At 40.5% G+C, this 26,374-nt stretch overlaps 1 protein-coding gene across 4 annotated transcripts in view; it reads right to left on the minus strand.

Moving 5' to 3' along the window:
• vwc2l (von Willebrand factor C domain containing 2 like) overlaps nt 1-20,301 on the minus strand; it is a 21,855-nt gene extending 1,554 nt beyond the window's left edge. The window contains exons 1-4 of one of the 4 annotated variants that reach the window (XM_042084592.1): nt 19,868-20,301; nt 19,548-19,688; nt 17,773-18,173; nt 7,980-8,109 (exon numbers count right to left, since the gene is read on the minus strand). In XM_042084592.1, coding sequence (XP_041940526.1) covers nt 7,980-8,109; nt 17,773-18,156 — 514 coding nt within the window. In that variant the 5' untranslated portion in view covers nt 18,157-18,173; nt 19,548-19,688; nt 19,868-20,301. Of the gene's footprint in view, nt 1-7,979; nt 8,110-17,772; nt 18,174-18,328; nt 18,531-19,547 lie in introns of those variants that run through there. The other 3 variants (XM_042084591.1, XM_042084589.1, XM_042084590.1) reach the window with 3 other exon arrangements.
• Between the last annotated feature and the right edge of the window lie 6,073 nt (nt 20,302-26,374).

Raw genomic sequence — 26,374 nt, forward strand, 5'->3', positions numbered from 1 at the left:
AGGTATGTATAAGTATATATACTATTTTGATCCCTTGAGAGAAATTTGGTCTCTGCATTTATCCCAATCCGTGAATTAGTGAAACACACTCAGCACACAGTGAACAGAAGCACACACTAATCCCGGCGCAGTGAGCTGCCTGCAACAACAGCGACGCTCGGGGAGCAGTGAGGGGTTAGGTGCCTTGCTCAAGGGCACTTCAGCCGCTTTCTACTGGTCGGTGTTCGAACCGGCAACCCTCCGGTCACAAGTCCGAAGCGCTAACCAGTAGGCCACGGCTGTCCCCCGTGTGCGTGTAATTATCAGAGAGCATTGTGCCTCTACCTCAGTAATGTACTCCAGGGGGTTTGTGGGTGTAGAGTCTGCATCATTAACCAACTACTCTTGAATGAAAATAATCAATGATACCACAAATATCAATAATATCAATAATCAATGATGAAGAATATTCTTCGGAATGCCACAAAGGGCTTGAGATTGCTTTCCTACTATGAACATTATCAACACCACAACTATTTATAATTTCCTGTTCTTTAAGATGCTGTTGTGAGCTTTGTCTTACAGAACTGCAGGCGCCAACACCTAACCTTTTCTCCAGTCTCTTGTTGTTCAGTGCTTCATATTTATATAACCGTTCATTTGAGTGCTATGGGTTTCACATGACAGCAATTTCCTCCAAATTGGGTACACTTACCTGAGTGAATCCGGCAGTTCATTTTGTGTGTGATGTTAGTGGTTTGTCTACCATCTAGAAGTCCTGGACACTCTGATGAGTATTGCAATTAGACACTGATATTAATACATATTGACAGAATGGTTTGGTCCAGGCTTGGAATTTCACCATTCTGGGGGCAAGGCCACTTGGCCTTCAGTTGGGCATATTTGGTGGGGGGCACAAAGGCCACATGTCAGGGCACCAAGGCCAAAGTTAACTATTAGTAGTAGGCTATAAAAATTATCAAAGTTGTATTTAGCCTATTCACTGCAGTAGACCTGCATCACTGTATGAAACATTACAAAAACATGAAATGAAAACATGACATACTACATAGAACTGTAAATCATCTGACTATCTAATATTTACAGATATCTAGGCTATACATAACATTTATTTTATATTTGGCCTGTTATGAAATCATGTATTGAACAATTTAAGCACAGCTCCGCTTTAAGAAACTCAAATAGCCTAGATGCATACTTAGCATTTTGTGATCATTAAGGCTACTTTTACAAACTCTTAGTCAGCTGTCCTCTGATTTATCAATATATAGCCTAGGCGATATTTGTAACATTTATTTTGTATTTGGCCCGTTATGAAATCATGTGGAACAATTTAAACACATTGTAAAACTTAAAGCCCAAATTTGGAGACATCCATGTATGTCGAACTTTACTGCAAATTCAAAACTGGATTACTCTGGAACGGCTAACTGTACAGGGGACTGCTTTACACCTTTGTGTTCGGTAAGATCTCCTGTTTATTCTGATATATGGGTTGTCATGTGTTAAAAGAAGGGTTCGTAAAGTATTACACCGAGATGAATGGGTATGGAGATCATGGGACGCAAAACCTTCAGTAGAATGTATGATTAAATTGAATTATATTATTTACTTTTCTCGCGAACCGTTCAGCACAGCAATTATCGGCTAACATCGTTTAAAAGCTGAGAAAAAGCTCTTTCATGTGATACGTGTGATGTCTGTGTGATGAATAGGCTACTTCGCGAGTAGTTCAACTGAGAATGGGTGAATTTGGACGCACTTTCTTTCTTGCGCTGCCACTTTCTCCACTGCGTAAATGACTAAATTAATTTGCGCTGTGAATGCTAAGATTATTTTGACAGGCCACAGGCTAAATAAAAATCGCTATTAGTAGGACGCAAAGCAGAATATTGAAAGAAGGGGGCACCAAGGCCACCGTGGCCTGTAAACCTCTGATTTTCAAAGGGGCCTCACGGCCAACGCAAGGGGCTACGACGGCCATGGCCGTCGTGGCCGCCGTGAAATTCCTACCCTGGTTTGGTCTGTCACAACTAGAACATAATCGATTATTTGGGCTGGCCGCAATCATTTTGCGTAATAGATCATGATTCCATCCAATAATTTCCTAGCATATTTTGGTAATAGTCTGTGTCAGTGCTCTACAATCTTTGGTCTGTGTAATACTATATATTTAAGTTATATCGGTATCTACCCTGTGCAATTTTTGTTTACAAAGCCTAAAATACAGACATGTATTTTCTAGGCTATTTATTATTATTATTATTATTATTATTATTATTATTTATATATTCCATTAAGTGCTGTTCCTCTTCATAAGGTGAATGTGTATTATTACAGTAAACTATCATTGTGCTTATCCTAGTGGCATAAAATGAACAGAAAAAAGATGTTTACACACAGTTTGGTCAACAATAACAGTAACTAAACAAAAAATAAAACTGCATTATTTTGACAGCCGGAAGATTTTTTTTAAATACTTTTTAAATATACTGTATAGTGTTTGCATGATTTCTGAAGTCTCTTATGCAAAGCCTTCAAATAGTCTCTTCCATTCTCTGTACTTCTCTTGGAATGAGAACATCTTGTAGTTTACTCTCTGAGAAATGGTTACTGAAAACACCACATCATATTATATCTGAATGTCTGAATTATCTGTGCTCCATTCTGATATCACTTTCCCATTTTCATAATATCACTCTCCCATTTTGATATGACACAGATTCATAAATTCTCATGGTCCCAGGTGTTGGATTCAAACATAAACAAAGCAGCTGTAAATAGGCCCATTAACTATACATTTACAGGTTTCATTTCATTTACAAGTACAATTTATGATACACCGCAGGTCTTGTTTTGGGGAAGGAATTGTTTATAGAAAAGTATTGGTTCAAAGACTGTGACATTAAAAATACTTCTCCCCAGACAATGCATGCGCTTTATAATCACACATTCTCATTTTAGTAACACCTGTTGTCTATGATGAGATTAACATTTTGATTGTCCAGAGGGCTTTCTTTACTGTTTTTGAATCTCACTCAAAACCAAACAGGGAATTTCCACTGAGTGGAAACCAGGATAAAAAAGTAATGAACATAACTTGGTCCCCTAAATAAGCCTCTGAACAAGTTTTTGCCTCCAATTCACACCAGAGCTGTAGTCTATATATAGCCTGAGGCTATAAGATTACCACTGATTTTTAACTGCAGTTGTTCAAACAGACATCATCCCATGTGTGCAAGACATTTTGAAGAGAGATTTTCCATGCGGTGTCTCAAACTATTTGTTGTGATTTGAACATCAACAATCACTTGATTCAGACACCACTAAGGGGAGCACTGCGAGGAGCTAGCACGGCTTAAATCCGATTGATAGATCCTCCCGGGCAGGTGGCATGGTGCACATACTAAACACTAAACTAAACTAACAAGGAGGCCAGCAGCGGTATGATTGCCATGAAAGCAAGGACACATTATCCTTTTGCCATGGGCAAACTCTTATCCTGCCAGCTTTGGGATGCCAGGTAGCCTTAAGTAATCCATCTGACAACCTTATTAAGTCATTAATTGTAGACAGAATGATTGACAAAATATAGCAATCACTGTTCAAAGTGACATATTACAGTTTACACACATTTTTAAAACTCTGTGTGTATTTTTCTCTCTACAACGCAACACGCAAACCCCACTATTGCTCACACAAACTGCAAAATGCCTCAAATCTCCAGCAAAATGACACACAACATTCAAAATGTCATAACACATTTCTAAAGCAAGCATTCACCTCACATTATAAACACTTTTGTCATAATATGACATTTTGGATACATCATGTTCACACTGTTGCTCAAAACCTAAAGCTCTTCTGTCTTCATCATTTATCACTTTTACAGTATGTATATATGTAAATAATTCACTGTTGTGAATACAATACTCTACAGCCAGCAAGAAAAAAATACAATGACCACCAGATGAACATGGAAGTTAAAAATAATAATAATAATAAATAAATAAATATATATATATATATATATATATATATATATATATTGCAGAAATGACTATTTCCAAAGAAAGAATTTACTAACTACTATCAAAATGTACTGTTACTGTTAGTGTGTGTGTTTTTTTGTTTTTTTTTGGGGGGGGGGGGGGGGGGATTGGGCAGTTGGGCGTGTATGTATTCATAGGCCTATAGACCCTTTCAACTGCAGAAACAAACATGTGTGTTCCTAAGGGATTTCTGGAGGCACAGAAAACAACATTGAGCTAATGGAAACAAAAATAAAATGTTTTACATAAAGTCGACTTTTTGTAGTGCATTACGCTAAAGTCCAATTCATTTTCATTTCAAAGTATCTACATTGGTCCTGAACATTTCAACCAGAAATATGATTGAAATCAGATTGAAAGGGTCTATACCTACATATACCGTAGAGTATATCTATTCATAGCTCTATACTAAGGCAATGGTTAGATGGTGTACAATGAGTGTTTGTACATTGAGGACAGAGAGTGAATAAGTGGCGAATAACTGTTTAAAAAACGAAACCAAGTTAGATTAAGTGTATTATTGTACAATTAGTGTATGGTTTTGCAGATTTGTTGTGGGGTTATGATGTTTGAAAGACATGTTTTGTACAAGCAAAGATTTAGTGTGTGAGCAGTTAAAAAACTGTAATACAAGAAATTACCTTTCATTCCTTCCTTCCTTCCACTAAAATATTATATCTGAATGAGTCTGTCAAGAAGGCATGAAGTCGTAAACAGAGCCAGACAGAGATTTAGCCCAGCCGTTTTTGCACTCGTTTTTTGAATGCTTTGAGGAAAACATGACAGCTGCCTGAATGTCAGTGAGGACTGACTGTCACTTGACATACTGTCAGGTCTCGATCTCTGAAAAGAGAGCCATGGAAGAGAGACAACTAAGATTGCACCAGGTATAGCTTAAAAGAAAAAAACAATGACAGCGTAAGGTCAGACAGGGCTTCTTAAAATACTTTCTTATTTAGGTAACTTCTGAGAGGTGTGAACTATCATCTGGGGGGGGGGGGGGGGGGGGTAGTTGTGTCAGATGTCATAATCCATCTCATTTGCGGTCTGTATGCCCATTATCTAGCATGGCTGGAATGATCCTGGATAAGGTTTGCAGGGAAGATAATGGAATTTTCTTGCACGCGTCTTCCGGGCACAGTGTACTGTCAGTGTTGTGGAAAAAGGCTTTTAAAGCTCCTTCATTTGTGCCAAATTCTCCTTGCACTGAGCGACCGGTCTGCAAGACCCAACCAGGTCTCCGGGGGGTGGGCACGTCAACAGGCCCTCCAAAATGCCACCACCGCGAGGGTGTCAGTGTGTCCTGTCTGCCTGGATTAGTGTGCTCCTTAGCTTTAGGCAAGTACAAGGAATAAGTTGTGTATGTGTGTGTGTGCGCGTGCGTGCGTGCATGCGTGCGTGTACAGTATGTGCATGTGTGTGTGTGTGTGTGTGTGTGTGTGTGCATGTGCACACGATTGTATGTGTGTGTGTGTGTGAGAACATGTGTGTGTGCGCGTTTGTGCATTTGTACGTGTGTGTGCGCACGTGTGTGTGTGTTGGGACTAAGGGCCTGCAGGGCTCTGCATGCTACACCTCACAGCTCTTTTATGGGCTCTCATGGGGAATAACAGGGATGTAGGTCAGAAGAGGGCTGGAGGGTTCGCAAGGGGAAATGCTTTTGAGCCATTCAGAACGCCACAATTAGCGTCTGGGATCCATGCATTTACTTCTACATGTATTCATTTGCTACTGCTGTGTACGTTATGTCTCACAAGGTCATCACATGAAGGCGTTTTCAAAATATTAATGTGCATTCTGTGAAAATTGTTTCTGAATCCAAGATATTTTTTTTATAGGATATCAAGCACATCCGTTAGGTAAGAGCAAGGCAGGAACATTTGTTATTATCTGGAAAATATGTTTTTGTTGCTCTCAAATGTTCTCTGGTTGAATAATTAATACTGTGTGTGTTGTAGCCAGAGGCCAGAAACTTCACTGAGAGAGTAGCACTGTTCACCCCTAATGCAGTCTATGCAAAGTAGTCAGGCAGATAAAGTAAGGCCATAATGTTAACATTTTGAACATTGGCTTTACAACAGCAATGGATAAGATATGTTAAATGCATAGTTTTAGGTTCATTCGTGTTCTTTACCTAACTACCTAAAAGGCTTTCATAAACTTTGAAAACTCAAAAACTCAAAACGCGACCTGGTGTTTTTTGATGACTAATGTCATCAATGGAAATATGTTTAGCTATGAAAACTTTTCATACATTTTTGCAGCAGACTGAATAGTTAAGCAACTGGTTGAAATAACAGTTATGATGGTCCTTTACATGACCATATGTCATTGACATGAAGTAACACTGTGATGATACCAAAACGAGTTGCCCTTAATAACATATTGTATCTCACAATCTGGGAAAACAGTCTGGGATTGCTTTCACTTCCTTCTGCTTCTTCAACCTTGTATTTGCAAGCAAATCAGATTTAGATAAAGTGGCAGTCCTGCAAGATTTAAAATGATTGGTACCTTAAGTACAGCTACAATTTTGTATTGACTTAATGTAAAACATTTTCCAGGACCATAACAAAAAACAATTAAGTCATGTCACTTTAAAGGTCCAATCACAGAATTTATGAGGCAGGCTGTATATTATGGCAGCTACTACAATAACCAGCCAACATACGAGTAGCACTTTAGTTTATAAGGTGTACACAACCATAATACACATAAAATATACCAAAGTAGGATGTGATAATGTTTATATAGCTGGGGCAGTAACATTTACTGGTTAATATACCGGTAATGTTGCCTTTTCTACCTAAAATATGTCAGTAAATGCGAGAGGCACAATTGTCTCATCTCAGTAGATTTGTTTTCACTGGGCTAAGTCAATGGCTTGAGCTGTCGTGCTATTATGGGGGTTTCCATAGGCAAAACGTGATTTGATCATGTCCGCCTCCGACATTTGTTACAGTTATGTCAGTCTTGAGGGAGTGGATCACAATATGATCATCAGCCATGATCATCCCTGATGCCATTCAGTTGAAAGTAACACAAACTCTTCCAATTTCACCATCACAGGCATATCTAAACAGTCGTGAGAAGCCTCTTACTCAAGAAAAAACACCCTACATGCAAGGTCTGCTCAAAGCCATACTTATTGATTTAGACATGCCTGATTAAAGTTATACTCCCACAATGACTGCTTTGTTTACAGCCTCCTAGTCACTATTCCCAGTCACGACCACTGAATTACTGTGTCATCATCTAGCAATGAAGGAAAGGTGGCATTCTCCCCCCAAACGTAGCCTACCGTGTCAAATGATATGCCCTGATGCAGTGTTGCATAATCAGAAGCAATTGGAATCCTATAACTGACTTTGGAATGGGGCATTGCAGACAAGGACTTCACACCATGTAGAGGTATAGGATTCCCTGAGGGGCAATTAATCCCAATTAGGATGTTCTGAATCAATGGGCCAATGTTTACTCTACAGTGTATCCACAAGACAGCATAAAACTGTTCATCAAACCCAGGTAGGATAACTTCAGTGATTCATAAGTGCTAAACGTTATGATTTAGCCACTGTCATAACAAGCAACAGCTCCATTCTGTGTGTGTGTGTATGTGTGTGTGTGTGTGTGTGTGTGTGTGTGTGTGTGTGTGTGTGTGTGTGTGTGTGTGTGTGTGTGTGTGTGTGTACGTGTAAACAAATTCTGTTGCCGATTATGTCTTAGCTCTCCCAACTGACACAGTACCCGTCAGCTCATGTGCTTTACAGTCACCGAGTGGTGCTACAACTGCTATTCAGGTACCAGTGCTTGGACATTCTTCATCTGCTATTTCCCAAGTGCATTACCATTCAAAAAACTCAATTGACCTTCATCAGAAGACTCTCTCATGATCCACCATGTGCACAGGCGAGTGAGTCATCTTACCGTTTTTACAGATGGGGCAGCACTGCTCCGGCTCATAGACGGGATTGACGCACTCAGGCACGGCACAATCAGCCACCACACAGTGCACCTCATTATTTGGTTCACAGCGACACCACTCACATGGCGAGGGCTGAAAGAAGGGTAGAGGGGAGAGACAGACAGAGCGAAGAAACGTTACTGGTGAGTCAGCCAACAGCCCTGAACGCTATATGAATTAGCACTAAAGAGCAAGGCTGTTGAGCTTTGTCTAACCAGGGACTACAGATGAAAACTAGTGGGCATGACTAAATCTGGCACATTCACACAATGGACTTCAGTGTGCATGTTCATTTAATGTGCATTTTTCTCTTTGAAATAAATAAACATAACAGACAGTTGCTTACATTCACATAGTACATTTTGGATGTATGATATTGATATCTCCTGATATTCATTTTGATCTGTTCCATTTCCCTGTAAAACCATAGTAGAATTTACACTTAGTCAAAACATTTGTAAATTACAGACTAAATCCCTATGGCTACTGGTGACGGAAGAGCATCATTATTATGAATGATGTGTTTGAATTAATCACTTTGATTTGCATTCAAATTAGTCTTCCAGTGAAAAAACAAATTATCGAACGACTAAGTAAGTGTGTGACACATACGTGACTTTATTTAAAAGAATGCTAGTAACCACACAAATTCCAGGCTGTCACTTTCTCTGGAGAGCGCACAATATAATATCCTGAGATCATAACAAAAACACATCTCTGTTATCTCTGTACTTGTCCACTGTATTTGCACAGCTGTGGGACATTTATATATACAGTACATGATAATGTTTCACACAGAGATTTCTCACGCTGAAGCTCCTTCAGTCACCCGACCCGGGCCGCTGGGGCAGCATTTGGTTTGATATTAGAGTCATAACATAACATAACGCTCTGTGCAGACATTCGTATGTACAGTACATGAGATGTGAGGCAACCATCATTAATCATCCTGGATGTCTTGTGGCTCTATCGTGCGGTCTGACATTTGAATATGATTCCCTACATGATAACTGTGCAGTGCGGAGTGAGAGTGCTGTTCCACTGAGCTGGCCTAAGTGAGTGTGAGATGGAGGTAAAGTAAGATGCAGACACTGGTGTGCCACTGGAGCCCACTGGGGGACTGAAGTGCCTGCAGAAAAGCCGCATGTGCTGAACTGGCCTACATACTTAAGATAAAATAAAAAACCATCATTACTTCAAAATCAGCAAAGAGAAAGGTGACCACAGAAAAGAGGAATGACGCAAATCCAACCTAATATTTGAGTTCCTGTGCTCTGTGGTATTTCACCATCCTGTTCTGAGGTCCTGTAACCTTTCTGGCTAAAGTGTGGCAATTATTTGGAGAGTGGCTGTTGACTCACGCACACGCATGACGCCCGCGGCTGGCGCTTGGGAGTCGGATTCCTGAGGATGAAGGTCACGGGTTTGGGTAGCGGGGCAGCGGGCATGGGGCAGACTCCAGGCAGGCAAGGAATTGGCCACGGCATTTAAACTCTGAATACAGTGTAATTGGCACACTGAACACTAATGATCCTCTCTGTTCACTGTCGATAAGAGCATCGCACCCCAGTGGGGTTGGGGATTGTGAACTTGCCCATGAAAATCATCTTTAATTGCACTGGGTTCGTTGGCAAAGCAAAACAAGGGAACATTTGGGGGCCAGTCTGGAAGATAAATGCATCATGGCTGAATGTACAACTCTGCCTCTGTTTTAAATTATCACTGATATAAATAGTATCTTTTGCTGTAATAAGCGATTCAGATCAGTTAGACCATATACTAAATTATGGAACAGAGTTGGTCTGGAGCTTAAGAAATAATGTAGTCTGATACAGAATGCTATAAGTGGAAGAAAACATGAGGAATGTGCCCAGAGCAATTGGGTGAAAATGAGCTCACTCATGCAAGTAAGAGAGAGAGTGTACTGTAGTCCTGCTTTATCTAGTCTCTGTTAAATAAGAACTCAGATAGATGGACTATTTCTACTCTCTGCTTCAGAGACAGATGGAATGAAATCTATGTATATGTATTTCCCTCAGCATCTAGTATGGATTTAACAATGAAAGATATGAACAGCATACTGAAAGGTATTTTTTTTTCTTTAGGATTGGTCATGCTTCATCCCAAGCCCGAAATCTGCATCATAAATGTATTCATAGACTTTATTTGAAATACTATCGATTACTATTTCTAATCACCTACAATATTTTTGGAGTTATTTCTGAGCCACACAATGTGCGTAGCTAAGAGACACCCTACGTGCCAGGCAACTACAGAATTCTCTGATCATGCTCAGCCAGATGCCAAAACATTATCAACATGTAAATTAATATGGTGCCTTGCTGACTGGAGTGCTTTGGATGACAGCTTTTGATCCACTGCCAAATGTCTAGAGGTGATTGGCTTCTAATAACACTAAATGCATGCTGCAGATGCTGGGTTTTACACACTATACTGGAAGCCATTTCTTATGTGATATCTTTTTGTGGTCCAGGTTCATAATTCAGTATAGTCATCTTTCAGACGTGTGCCATTAAATATGCAAATATAACATTCCCCTGATCTACCTCATCTACCAGTTTGACACATATAGAATACAGAGTACAGTATTCAGATAGTATGTCCTGAAGTATTTGGATTTTGCTCCTGAAGTAATTGGATGAAACCATATAGTTATTCAAGGTCATGATTCCATTCTGTACTTTTTGTGCAGCAAATCTATCATTGTAAAGTTAATCAATAAGCTGCCAAAGTGAACATCTTGAAATCTCATGACGACACACTGTGCATGATCACACGTTAAGCATGGAAGACACTAACTGCAGGACAAGCTTGGGAAGTTGAGGTATGTATTCAGTGTGTACATAAGCTAGAGCTTTCACATTTTCATTTTCTTTCATGTGCCCTCAGTCAGAAAATTAAAATCCAAAGATATATGAGGGGCAAGCTAGGTCTATTTCACACCAAATGCAAGGGTTACAGAAACTCAACAAAGGCCTCCCAAAGCCACTGGGCTAAATGTGGCTTATCCAGGAGAGACAGCCGCACATGCACACAGCTCAAGTGCTGCATTCTGTAGACTGGCAGGATGCTTCAGGCGCTACAGTATAGAGAAGCGATGGGTGCACAAAGTAGTGAAAGGCCCAGCTGACAGATTGCCATATACATTGGAAAGGAGGTTTGACAAAACAGCGCAACATGGCTGGCATCTGAGAGTTGCTCTTCATCTGCCTCTGTCTGATAAATCATACTGTTGTTGCTCCTAGTTATTGCAGTCAGGATTTTTGCTCTTGTCAGACCGAGACTACTAGATCCTATACTGTACTCTACAGTGTATAGCTACATCCTATACTGTCCTCTACAGTGTAGCTACATCCAATACTGTCCTCTACAGTGTATAGCTGTTGATCAGCAGGACAGAAAAAGGGTTGTTGCTATTTCTGTTCATGTAATTTAACAGCATTGAGACTAGAAATGTCTCTCCATAACCAATTAATTTGTGCTTATGAACAACTTAATGGTGATAAAATCACATTCACCTTACAATGCTTAAAATGTATGCTACAGTTGACAATTAACCTTCATTTAAGTGCCACTATTGTTCAACAAATGTTCAATATTCAATTAAACTCTGAGATGGCACATTTTGTCAAAACAAGAGTGTCTATTACATTCGGCAGCACAGTGTGCCAACAAAATTCAGAGTCGAGGAGCTGACCCACTAATGACGCTTGTAGAGAACAGGCCAGGCAGGACTGAAGTGGGTGCTGTATGGGACAGCTCCATGTGAGTCAGAATAACAAAGCAATTTGTCCACTTTGTTCAAATTCACCTGAGCACTAATGAAACTTGCTCAGAGCACAGTCAGAACAGCTCCAGCTCCCCAAATATCTTTGGCCTACTTGTTTGCTTTTAATCAGGTTTTCAAATTAAAAGTATGCTTTTCCCTCTAGCAAACTGGATTGGAAAATCAATTTACGCAACTCATTTTAGGCGCTTTATATAGCAATTTCCTCACATAGGTGTCAGTGGTGGACAAAAGTCGCTAATCACAGTATGATGTACAAGCTGTAGGCAGAGGTTAAGAAAGAGCAAGAGACAGAGAGAGAGCGAGAGATAATAGGAATTACATTTCTATTGATTAACACGTTTTGTTATTACATTACAGTATTGTTGCCAAAGGTTTTTATGGCTTTATTAAAGATCTGAAGTGTGGAATATTAGTGTGCAGTTAGTTCTGCATATATGGAGCATAATCACTGTGGTGCTGAATTCTCTCTTCCAAGATGGATGCTTAGGGGATACAAGGCATCATACTGCAAACTGTTCAGTATCACTTGCTGTCTGCAGCACTTGCATAGTGCTGTGCAAACAATGCCATCCAAATGTTTAATGTATACCTAGTGGTAAAATGTATATTTGAAATATATATACTGGTAACGTGCATACTTTGTGCAGTGTATGGTAATTGTCCTGTAGCTCAATTAGTAGGACCATTAGCAAACAACAATGATTATTCATTCAATATATTATGAACATGTATACTGATAGCAGTTATATGATGCTTTGGATAGATGATAGATTTGGTCCCAGATGGATGTGAGTGAAGCTAGGCGGAGCTAAGCGGAACGAAATTCATCTGGCTAGGGTCAGGTTAACTTCATGGTACATTCACATTAAAATGAACAGTTTAAAGTAAAGTCATTAAGCCTAAAAACAAATACTAATATAAAATGCATGTTTTTTAAAAAAAAAAAAAAAGAACCATATGTAAAAAAGTTAACATAATATAGAAATGTATGTGAATCATAGCAAGTAGCATTGGTCTTTTGAGGATGGGCAATGTCTTATATGAGGCGGAGGAGTGGTTCTCAACATTTTGTCCAACAAAATGGCTATTTACATTTATTAGCTCAACCAACTTCCTTCGTTTAGAACATCAACATGACTAAAATGTACAAATAAATCTTCATGAAGCTTCATGAGGCCATGAAAGATGATTGTATTGCATGACTCATTTCCACTTCATTTGGAATGATCTATTGTCATGTGTCCTATCAGTTGATGGAAATCTGCTGGGTTACAGCAAACAGCTGGCCCACAGCACGCAACCCTCCAGTTGAACAGTTGCTTATATTGAAAGAGCTGCTGTACACCAGATGATAATGCCGTGCCACTGCCTAATTCAGTACAGTTTTAGGAAAACATCATTGTGTGTGTCTCAGATCATTATTGTCAGCATCTTCTGCCTCCTCCCACCCTGTCTTCTCTTGCCTGTCCTGTACACACTCTAGTGATGACAGCACTCACACTACTACAGACATGCAAACACATGCTAGGGAAATATGCCCCCCACCATGAGATAATCTTTCTTATGAATATTCCTAATGGCTCTTTAATTCTTTAATGGCTCTTTTAATTAATAGATAGATCCTGAATCCTTATGAGAGCCCTCTACTGCTTTAGTGTCTTGCCTTCGACCCCACTAGTGATGACCATGAGGATGGGACTGCCCGGAGCTCACATCTCACCCCCAGCCTGTCCACTCACCCTATAGCTCCGGCTCCTTGATGGCATCGGCCCAGAGGCTGAGGGTGTGGTAGCAACAGTGGCCCCTTCCTCAGCCAGTGGGGAAGTGTGTAGGTGAAACCCCTACCAAGGGTGAGTAGCAAAGCTCTCAGGGCCATTTGAGCACAAGACTGAGTGTTCCCAATGACTGATCTTTTTGTCTGGAGTGGAGAAGCCGGCTTACAACAGCCTACTTCTCCTCACTCCTCATTCCCACAGACTTCAAAGTGAAGATCCTGGGAACTGAACTGCTGGCTGTTCCACAAACAAAATCTACTATCATCATCTGTGTATGGTGGTTGTTAGACTTATTCCGAATAGGAAAAAGAAAACCAACCAACCGCTGTGTCAATGTACCATTTCCAGTCATTTGCAGATAATGAAATGCCCTGATGCATTGGTGAGCGGAGCTGAATAGAGTCTCTTGGGATGCTAAGATTCTGATCTCTGTGGGACTCCTCCCTTTCCTGCAGAGCCAAGAAAACGTGGAGCTCGGCAGAAAACACCACGGTGGCAGCTGAGGAAATGCCAGCGTGGCCCATACAAAAGGTTACCCTGTCGGCTTCTCGTAATTGGAGTTGCTATCAAGAGCCTTGATGCCCTTTGATTTCCATTTACACAGCTGGTAACCATTTCTTCATTCTTACTCCCCAAAAGGGGCAAAAACATTAAATATCAAATCCTGCATTCAATCCTGCATTCACTTCAAAGCTGATAAATAATTCCTTCATTAATAATTATAGTGCCTTTCAATAATCCTGGGTAAGTGGTCAAAAAATGGATAAACACTATTTTGAATTGCTCTTTGTTCCTTCTTTCCCTGTGATCTTTTCTTATGGCAAACCAATGCAAGTTATGTGAATTCTCTTTTCAAACAAACTGTCCTTACAGCAGAATAGGAGTATGGCGAGCCTGATTGAAGAATGTACTGTATCATTTCTCATGGCAATGTTAAACACTGCTGACCAACACTACAAGGGCTACATGCAGTACACTGTAAAACTTCACTTTGGTATCCTTCAAGACCAAATGCCCATAGTTTGTTACCTGTTGCATACCTAGAACACACAGACACTGTCATTGTGCAGAATACTCTGTTCATCAGCTCATCAGGGCATTGTGTTTATTAAGAAAATGATCTCTAGGACAATCATTGAAGCATAATCATATGCCATTGATTAGAACCACCAAGCCACATGAGAGCTTGTGTTGGTAATTAACAAGACAAGTGCCCGAAATCAAGTTCTGATTGCATGTGTCTTATGAATTTTGATTTCACCAGTGCTTCCAATATGCAAAAATAAATTAAATATACTAAATAAATCTACTATCTGCTGTGTAGTAAATAATATTGCATACCCCTGCTGCACTTGTATTTCAAAAATAATGAACTATGACCACAATATTTTTAACTAATCAGATAAGTGTTGACAAGGCCAGGTCATCACTAAGCCCCCATCATATCACCCAATCAACCAAATGCAGAAGATGCTACTTCGCTACTTTGATTTCTGAACTGGCCCTGCAGCTTTTTGGATTTCATCTTTTGACCAATCAGAGTAAACATAACTGTCACATCTAACTCATTTGTACCTGCTGAGGTGTCAGCTACACCGCCAGGATGAGTAAATAGCAGGCGTGATTACAGAGCCCAGAATAGTACAACTGAGTCTTTGTCTTTGGCAGTTTAGTCCAACAGTCCTTCAGTCCAAGATCCACACCACATGACAACTGGCAAGAAAACAAGAGTATTGCTCTGATATTGAGCCGAAAAGGTACACAATTCATTCAGAAGGTCAGTGAACAACCACCAAATGGATCACCAAAACTACACCAGGAGAGCACAGAAAACTGAGAAAATGCATCTTTATCCCCTGATACCCTGTATCCCCTGATACCCTGAGTAATATTATGAAGGGACACTGTCATGTCATCATATTGTTATAATTATTCAAAATACTTAGACAGCCTGTTAGAGGCATCTTGCATGTTCCTCTAATAGGTAGTGAAATTAGGTGGATGGCATGTTACTTCTGCATGATGTGAGCTGTTTGTTTGTACCCACAGGGCAGCCCAAATGTCTGAGGTATCTTCACATCATGAGATGACAGGAATCTGCCATTTCATTAGAACAACAGCATCAAGTAGGCAGACCTTTGACTAAAATGTCACATTCAGGATAAAGGTTGATCTCATAATATTTATCTTAAAAAAACACACACTAAGACCAGAAATTGAATGACATCAAACATTTAGACTCAAAAACGGAAAAGTCAAATGCCAAATTAATTGAGGTGGTCTCTTCTAAAAAAAAAAAAACAACCTACCACTGAATGTAATAGCCACTGTTAAATAGTTATTACCCATTTCAAAAAGCAAATTAATTTATTAAAACATGGCCAATCACCCTCATGAGGTGACTGCAGTCTTTCTGCTGATTGATGCTCATTGTCAGGCCTCTCCTGTATCTATGACACCTCTTGTTGGCTAAATGCAAATTAATGTCGAAGATGTACACACAATATGTCTGTATCTGTTTGAGTCTCCTCTGGAACTGTAGTAGTCTTTGTTCTCTCTCTTGTGCATGATTGATTGGCTTGCCATCCTCATGAAATCAATATGAATAACCCAAATCTAAACCAAAATGAAAATGCAAGCTGATGCACACAGAAATCAAATGGATTGCTTTGTCAGGTGAAATGCCTCCTCCAGCTTGACTCTAATCAAATTCTGCTTGATGTTGATTGATGGAGGATAAAGTGCAGTCTCCCCAACCCTAAAAGTAACTGAGAGGAATTTATGAGCCCAACTCTCCCAACTCCCAACTCTATCTCTCTCCCACTCTAACATCTTGAGAAACCTTTTAGTGTCCTAAATCATACTTTCCAACTGCACTGCTGAATGTTCTAGTCAGACTGGGGTGTTCTCCAAAAGAACACCCACAGTGGTCTTTCAGATACTCCATCGCTTGCTCTCCCTCTCTCTCTTCTTTTCATTTTGACAGCAGGGACAAATGAATAACAATGCACTGTGATACACTGCTGGAAAATAATGCTACAATTCCATCAAATGCTGGTATAGTGCCACTGTTGCTGTTGGGCTGTCTATCTATGAAATAAGTGAAGTTACTTCAGCTACTATTTGCATTGGTCTATTGGGCAAGTTGATTTGGGGTATTTAATCAGCTGCCTGCCACTAGAGTCATGGTGGAGCATGCTAGGTATAAGGCTATGTGGTGGCCTACTTTTCCAAATATACTTTCATCCTATTACATACAGCAATGTATACCTGTTTACTACAGCTAAGCATCTTACTATACAAATAATTCAATAGCCTATTTAATCAAGTTCTGGCAAAATAGTCAATTCATTCTGTATCAGTTCAAATAGATCTTGTAACTATACCATCTCTGATAAAAGACTTGCACACTGGTGATTGATCTGGTGATGATCATTTATCATGCTTTACTCCAAATCCCTATCTAACCATTACTACTGGCAATTTAACACACAGAGTAAGGCTTTGACGGTCCTCAGTGATAAGCAGGTGCAGAGGCCTAACTGGCAGTGCATTGCATGAGTTGTTGATCAGATGGTTGCTCCATCACTCCCTGTTGGCAACAGAGCTATGCCATGTAAACACCATTATTCATGCTGAAAACGTAATTGTAGGTACCTTATGCACTATACACAGGCAACAAAAACAACTATTTTAGAGAGGACTGTGCCCAAGAGAGTCACCAAATATAAAGCTGGAAAAGTGAAGCTTTAAAGGCAGAGCCCTCCTTATTATCCCTGTTAGTGTGTTCCAGTGTTTTTTATATCCACATTAGTTTAAAACAGACAAGACCAGATTATCTGAAGATTGTAGCTGATGAGAATGATCTCATGCATAGTGTACATCTGCAGTAGCACAATAGCACCTACCACAGACCTTTATAGCTAATATGAGTCAGAACCACGCAGGCCTATACTGTTACTACACGCAGAGGGGTCACAATCTGTTACTTTACTCTAACTCGCTGTAACGGCACTTCTCATAAACATAGTATAGTAGATAGATAGATAATAGGCCTGTTGATTATAATAGGCCTGAGTTGACGTTATGTTGTGAAGAAGCTGATGTTATGTGAAGTTTGAGTTATAGCTTTGATAAAATAAAGAAACAATTAACAGAATCGAATCCTACCTTAAACTCCTCAAGGATTTTGTAAGTCTTCCCACGGTATTCACAAAAGTTTTTGACCTCCTTGCATTCTGGGCAACATCCGTTGTGTTCCACCTTAGTGCACTTGGGGTGTATCTTGGGACATTCTGGTTGATCACAAACTGGTCCATCCTCTGTACACACGCACGGACAGTTCGAGTGCCCTGGGAAGAAACGCTCTCCGAGTTTGTACACAAACCCACTGTCATCCACGCAGCCTTTCCCCCTGTAGTCATCAAAGATCTCGTTGTTGATCGTTCGCTCGGCCTCGTCGGCGGCGTAGTCCTCGGGACTGATGGAGGCTGGGATGGCAGCGGCGTTCAGGGCGAAGAGGACGACGCAAGTCGTGGGAAAAAGAGGGCCCATCCTTCGCCGCGGCAGTCCTGTCACATTCAACAACAAGCGTTAAGTTCTTGTAGGCTACTCTGCCCTTTTGGACGTAGGGCAAAATAATGAACTAGACTAAGGGTGAAAGTTAAACCAAGACGTGATTCGACCATATTGTTAGATACTTTATGAATACAGCAGGCTAGGCTACCTTCTTTGAGATTTGTGGTATGGGATGGATGGTCGTTAACATTAGTAGACTAGCCTATCCATAGTTGAAACAGCAGGCACCTCTAGATTTAAAGTCCGCTACGAACCCATACACTTCTTTTTACCAACTTCTACGAATCGTTTCTCGTTCATCTAGGTTTCTAGTGTTCGTGCTAAAAAGAAATCATCATTCACACTGTCCTTTAAATGGGAGACAAACATAGTGGATCGGACCGAGCTGTAAACAATTCCAGCTAATCAACATCACCCTTCAACAACACAAAAGGGAGGAGTATAACATGATTGGCTGTTGAGCTAAAAAAATCCACAACCTTTTGGGAAACAGAGGGTGAATAGCGGACTACATAGCCTACATAGTTCAAATATATGGGAAATCGCATGGAAGCACTGAATAGGCTTGCAGAACAGGACAATGTAGACAATGTGTTCAAAACGGTCAGTTCTATCTACCTTCAGCTCTCTCGTCTTTATTTTTCATGAGGAAATGAAGCACCAAACAACCAGATTCCCATGATACCCTCAAGGAAAGGTGATATAGCCTAGCTCTCCTTATTATGCAGTAGGCTACACACATTCATTTCGGGACTAACCCATCAATTATTGTAGCGGTAATATAGAAAACTGCTGCACAATCTCAGGCTTATGGTTAATTTCCTACACTGTATTAGCCTATTTCTTTTACGGATGAGCACAACTTCAACCAACAAGGATGACGGGACCAACAGGTAGCTTGTTTTCTAGCTTGTGTTTCTAATTTCTTTGAGACCCAAATGGTAGGGGCTCCTTGAACTGTCCGCACCTCTGCACTTCTAACTCAACAAACACGGACAGCCTTCGGCTAATGACATCTTTTCCGACTCATTAAGAACTGCGCAACGGGCTTTAATCCAAATTCGCTGCCTCTTGGGAAGGGTCAGAAAATTAACCATGAAAACGATTTACTAGCAACAAACCATTCTCCTCACTAAACCAAGGAGCTATTTGAGAGGCATTCAGCATTGATGCAATAGAATTGCCCGTGTGTATAGCCTATGTCATCCTCCGTCTCGAGACTACAAGAATGGCAAACTAAACGTTTCTTTTCACTTCAGATTCGTCCACTTGAGTAAATTGCAAATTATTTAAAATTAACTGATGTTTAAAAGCCCACAAGTCTAATTATACTGCAAATGTACGATGTGGAATTACTTCGGACTTACCGCGTTGAATATCTGGTTCCACTTTGTTGAGTCGATTTCAAGCAAGCCCACCTCGCACAATAACGATTTTAAACTCTTTATGGCACCATTTCCAGACAAAGGCATATGTCATCCGACTCAGAAACGATCCTTTCGTAGTTTCTGTACAAAGAAAAATTAAACATCAAGCCTTTTTCTCCCTCGATGTTTAGGAAGAGGCACATGCGAGGTGTTCCCAATATACATATTTATATGAGTCATATTGATCATGTAGATATCATAGAAGGATAAATCGTCACCGATCTTTCATATGGCTGAGAAATGACACGAAAAAACTGTACTTCCTCTCTTGTCCGTAATGTTCACAAGTCACTCGCCGTGTTGAGTGGCATTTCAATCAACTTCCAAATACCGCAGGTGTATGGGAAAACGCCTTTCGATTCCGTAGCGTATATCCAGCGGGCGACCACGACCGATAAAAGCAAAAATTTCCAAGATGCCAACTTTACGCCGAGTGATATCTGTCCAACGTGAAGCCAACGCATCCCGTTTCCGTTGCACAATCATAAGTTTAGATTATGCTGGAAATATGGTACGCCTCCCACTCTCATGCGCCTATCTAAAAGAAAGAGGACCATCCAATCTACAACAATACGTGTGTGCTCACTAAAGATAGAGCATCACCTAACGTTCCTACAGAAAACACAGCAGCGTTCCCTATAGACAAATGTATCCCCTGTAAACAGGAACTCTCCAACTTCAGCACCACGGACAGTGCTATGCTGTGCACAATGGCTGTTCAATGCCGCGTTCAACCCTTTACGTAGCTTTCTAGTCGGAGCTCAGTGCATTCATGATACACTGGCCTAAAGTGGATTGAGAAAACAGAATGCACAAAACTCATGTAGACAAACAACAACTCTAGCATGGCTTTGAAAAAAATAGTTTTTATTATTATTATTTCAGAAAGGAATTAGATAAAATGACACAGCATCCCGCCTACCCCCGTGCTTGTAAAACGGAATATTGAAAGTATGTGTAACTAGTAAACGTCTTGTAGACACAGTGACAGTGCATGACAGCCTCAGCTAAAAACAAAAATCAAGGAGAAAATCAGATGCTTTGACTTTACAGTTACCAGCCCATAGGGGCCACTGCCTTCATGCATTTTCACATATGAGGATGAGCGAGGAGTGAGGCAGAAACAGAGCTTTTAAGATAATATTAGAAAAAATATATGCAGTATATGTCCTATTTAGGAGTTATGTCATCCATACCTGTTTCCTTCTTTACATATTTGATATATTCAGGAGTATTTCATGGGATCTTTTTGAGATTATTGACATGAATACGACTCATCTACATTTAACTAGGGTGTCCAAGGCTCAATCACAATACCAACTAACAACAATGTGTTGGGTTCATCATCTATAGGCACAATTTGATTCTATGCATTACTATAGCCTATTAAATGTAGATTATGCAGTGTCCCATACATAAAGGAAGCTGTAGTATGGGTGTGAAAAACCTTTAATACTTACTGTTGTGTGCCTGTATGGCCTTGTCATTAGAAGACCTATCAAATATATCACACTGAAACAACAGTGGCTTCAATTTGCTTTTGCTTTTCATTTGCCAGCTTAATTACAAGGCTAGTTTTCTGCCCCAGTAAAATCTTCAATATTTCGGTAGTTACTGATAAAGCAATAGGCTCATAAAATGGGAATAGTACAAATCAACAGGTGTAAAATGCTCCTTCATGGCTTTCCCCCCATATGCTGTTATCAAGGAGGAAATTTACTTAAAAAGGTGACAACTTAGCGTACTAATGCCTCTCACGTAGGAAAGTGAATCAATAAAAGCCATCTTGTAACCCGTGAGAGAGCGAGAGAGCTGCACTCACAAATGAGAATTCTCTAGACTGGGCTTTGTGCCCCTGAAGACACATTAGGACACAGAGAGGGTGTAAGAAATGGCTTCACCACCTTGCCTGCAAGCCAGTTTGTGTATGCTTTAGATGTGAATGTCTCACAGGAAGAAACACACACACACACACACACACACACACACACAAACACACAAACACAAAACACACACACACACACACACACACACACCCTCACACAGTACACAGAGCCTCTAGCTGGACTCTCTGTCTCCACCTTACTTGTATTGTTATCAGAAGACCCAAAAACTCTGCCATGTCCCGCACTGATTGATTAAGATTAACTAATAATGTGACATTTAAAAGTTACCCTCAAGGCCCATTGTGGTGAGACAAGCTTAGTGATGATTTAAAGTTGATTCCTGTTCTATAGATACCGAAGAACACCCTCAAGGTCTCCCAACACCTGTCAGAACCCGTCAGTGTCAGCCTCACGCAGGCTCTGCTTGATGACAGTGCTGCTCCGTAACGAGGGGCATGTTTTCTCACTCTCTCAATCACCCACTGCCTATGCCTGCTAGCCAGTGCCACTCTAATTGGCCTCAATTTATCCGCCCTCCAAAGGGTTCACACGCAGGGGCCACAACATAGCCGTGCATGGTTCACATTTCTCATTACATGAATCACAACACCAGAACATGTGGTTATGCTGATCAGCCTGTCAGCCATGGCCATGCTGTCTGGCAATTTCTCATAGTGACAAATTGCCAAGATGCCTGCAATAACAATCATGGCAACAATCAGAGAGGAATGTGGACAAGCATCCCCCTAGATAAATCAACTAATTTAAGCAAATATGAAAGCTATTTCTTTCCCTGTATGCAAGTGTTTATTTATTTATCTGCTATTCAATGTGTTCCATATTTGTATCTGCGTGAGGATAAGAGTTTAAACAGCTGAGATTATATTCTTTGAAGATAAAGGAAAGGTTGCAAATTCCATGTTTACATGTAATTTCACCTTTCAGAAGAAGCACACAGCACACCAATACAAGGCCGATGAGGATGCCAGCATGGAATAATGCTCCAGTGAGAGGTGTGACTGATATCTTCTGCAGCACAGCCGTGAGACATACATTCCTCCGGTGACCTGCATTGCTGGGGGGAGGTGTCATGATAGTCTTCTAACTCCTAAGGTCTGCTCCTGACCTGATTGTCCGAGGAAACACTAATGTCTTGTGAAACCCCACATCACTCCTGTTTAATTCAATACTCCATGTACGGAGGGCATGGAGTTGAAATAAAAGGACATTAATCATTCAGATTGCTGTTAGGGTGACTCTGTAGCTGCTGTGTGACGTCTTGTGGTACATTAAGACCTTTGGAAACTATACGATGCTGTGACATGACCAAAAACCATTAGCCTTGTATTTGATAGCAACATTGGATAGTTGAGAAATGCAGGAAGACATGAAATAGACTAACATCATAATATTGTATGATGCAGCTTTTAGCTTGATCTCTTACTTCTCTGCCAAAGGGTTTGTGTTTTCCCTTTTGACTGCTTTCTGCCTTGATCTTCAAAGCACCAGCCCGTCCAGTGGTTTCTGGCCACACAGCTGGTAAAAGCGAAGTGGACAAAAAAAAAGCCCACCGTACGCAGAAGCAACGTGGATTCAATTAGCTAATGGAGGAGAAGCATTTTCCCTTCCCCCTTTTCCCCCAACAAGGCATTTTGCAGCAAGGCCTTTAACAGTGTTATAATGCTTTAGCCATTAGGGATATATTAATAGACTGTTTGCAGGTTCCTTGGGTTTAATTTGGCCAAAGCTCTTCATGCAAGGCCAACAGGCAGAGCTTGATGCGCTGCCTGCGGAGAAGACTGATAGCAATTTCTCTATCTATCCATTATCTGTAATTTGTCAAACAACTGGACATTGCTATTTGTCTATGCCACATGTGGCTATTGCTCTTCCCCGATCAGATGACCTTTAATTTAAAAGAACAAGGTAAGAGTGGAAAATGCATTCCTGGTACAGACTCATCTCTCCTGTCTGTGACAAATCTAATCCTGGCTGCAGCCTCTCAAATCCTTTGCAGTTCGTATGAATGTAGGGGTAAATAAGCTGTTAACTGTATACAATTTTTTCTTATAAGTGGATGAATTTGGAAGTCATACACTGGAAGATTATCCATAGTATATGAGATTTACAGCAATGTAAGCTATATGTATTATTTAGTATATATATTATTTTTTCTTTTAATACAACACAAGCCATTATTAAAATATGGTTAAAGGAATTGAACATTTTGAGTATTTAAGGCTATTTGTGAAAGTATGCTATTAAGTCATCATACCCAAATCCAGGATTCAGTCCATGAAGCATTTTCTTCAGTTTACGGGAAGCAAAATATGCAGATATACAAGGATGAAGTCTGCCTTTACCATTATCTATGGTCTTGTCTTCATAAACTACCTACCTAACCTACAACTCAATTTGTGTTGTTTCTAACACATTGCTTTTGTTATACTGTGAACACTCTTACAACAAATGTGTAGGAAATAACACAACTTGTGTTGTTTTTGTAACACATATCTATGTCCAGATAGGGACAACACAGTTTGTGTTGTTTCTAACACATTCGTTTTAAGAGTGTTCTGATTTCTGTAAAACTACTTCTGTTTCTTGTCATGTTAGCAACACAAGCGCCTGTGTCATGAGCGCCAGTCCCTTGTATAATGAAGAGAGGGATGTTGTGCTCCAGTGACTATCCCCCAGTCATCCCCTTTCACAACCTTTCTTATATCCAGGTGCCCATGGAGACTTGCTCTAGATATGCCACTGATGTGAAGTGAATGAAGAGCGAATGTATTCGGTTATGCTGCTGATAAGGTGAATACATCTCTCTTTAAGGAACCCAAGTGTATCTAATCCCACAGTTTCCCAATGTGCCTGGTTACAGTGCCCCAGGTGCAATAGGCACCTCTGGAGCAGGACCCTTTGGTGTGAGGGGCTGATGCTGAGCATGTCAAAGGGATCTGGAAATGGCAGTAATGGATTCTGTGTAATCAGGTCCAATTACACAGCATCCTGATGTTTGACACGTCCCTCCACCTCGCCCCCATTCATCAGCACATTTCCTGCCCACCCGTCCCCCTGGCTGCCTCTAACGGTGCGTTCGTCAGCCGCTTCGCTCCACTGTTGCCCGTGCTTAATTTGATATCACTAATAAGGCAAATGGATCAGAGTGGACACAGCGGCAGCCTCAGATTCACTGGCTACCCCTATAGCGCTTTTTCCCCTGCAGTGGTCATCGCGCGCCACAAGCTAGATTCTAAACACAAATGACCCCACACTCACACACACACTCTCATGCATCCTAAGCAGCTGCTTACATCTTATATTGTGTGGCAGGGAACAAGCGGATGTGACTGGACATAGAAAGCCCTGCCCCCCAGGGATTGTTAACAGTGATTTGATTTGGGTATCCTTGGCTGTGTTTTACACATGCTGAGATTCTAATTTATTGAACTCCCTGACATCCTTTGGTAAAGTCAATAATTACTACCCCACTCCAGGTTATTTGTTCCTAGCATTATAGATTACTAACCGCTGATTAGGTGCTGCCCTTTGCTCTAGGATAATGAGGCAGTATTGGTGATTAAAAAGTATGAAAGTGCCCTTCTTGCAGTGCCTCACTGTACCATGGACTGTCGTCACATGATGACACAGGCAGCATGGTGAAGGTTCTATCTTAGTATTACTCTGAGCTCAAATGAAGCACAGCAGTTTTATAGGTACAACAAGCAGCATTGCTTCTCAGGGAAAAAAAGTGAAATTACATGATCATGTAACACATTTTGTCACAAGACTTTAGATCATCTCTTTAGATTAAAAATAATAACATGTTGTCTGGGCATATACTGTACTGAGGGTGTCTGATTACACAGTTTACATTCTGTGCTTTGTTTTGCTTTAAGGCTGCTGTACTGCCTAATGCACCATCAGCCATCTGAACAATCTCAACCCAAGTATCATATTGTGATGTTGGGCGATTCTGAAATAAAGACTAGCTGTTGCCTTTGCTCACATTCATGACAATGGCTTCGTAAGAAGGTTCTGCATAGCTCCCACATTTCTGTTAGGGTTGATTTGAAGAATTCTAGGAATAATGGCCATAAATATGCATGTGCATTGAATGTACATTAATTATCCAATAGAAGTGTTAGATTTCCTTGCAAACAATCATGAAATAATAATGACATTTAGCGGTCCTCGAAGGGTTACAGCTAAAACATGGAATTAATTACAGTGAGAATGATGTGATCCACATAAGCATAAGGAGAGATGTCTGGATGTATTTGACCTCCATTACCACACCATAGTATTTGGATGTTTTACTGCTCAGTAATGACAGTACTTGCCAAATTGCTGTTGACATTATGGGAAAGATGACCATAATTTTTTCCCCTAAATCACTAATTGTTTCCTAGTCTGCAGGAAAGCTTGTTTCAGTAGGAGTATATAGGAGGTTGGCTCTAACTCTAGGCTGTAATATTCCTGAACCCCTGTCAGAATGGGACACAATTTCACTCCCCACATTCATTTGCTGCACCTGGGTCTTTAGCTAATACCTTAAAGGAATTTATTCTAAGACATAGGGAGCATGGCATTTCCATGTCTTAGCTGTTTTGGGATCATTGTTCTATGCTGTGCTGAATTCAACGGCCTAATTAGGCTTTATCTGTGTGATCAGGTGGAACAGTGTTTCCGTGGTTACAGTGACGCACAGGAGCATGTTTATAATTATCGGGTGAGATGAACATTCTACCTGTTTCCAACGCTGAAAATAAATAATTTCAAAATAATCAATAAACACAGCAGAGAGTGCTGGTGGTCTTGGTAAGCTTTCCAACCAATGACAAAAATAGCAGTCCTGCTCCATCATAATCACTGATCAGG

The sequence above is a fragment of the Alosa sapidissima genome, chromosome 2 (assembly GCF_018492685.1).
Source record: "Alosa sapidissima isolate fAloSap1 chromosome 2, fAloSap1.pri, whole genome shotgun sequence".
Taxonomy (NCBI): Eukaryota; Metazoa; Chordata; class Actinopteri; order Clupeiformes; family Clupeidae; genus Alosa; species Alosa sapidissima.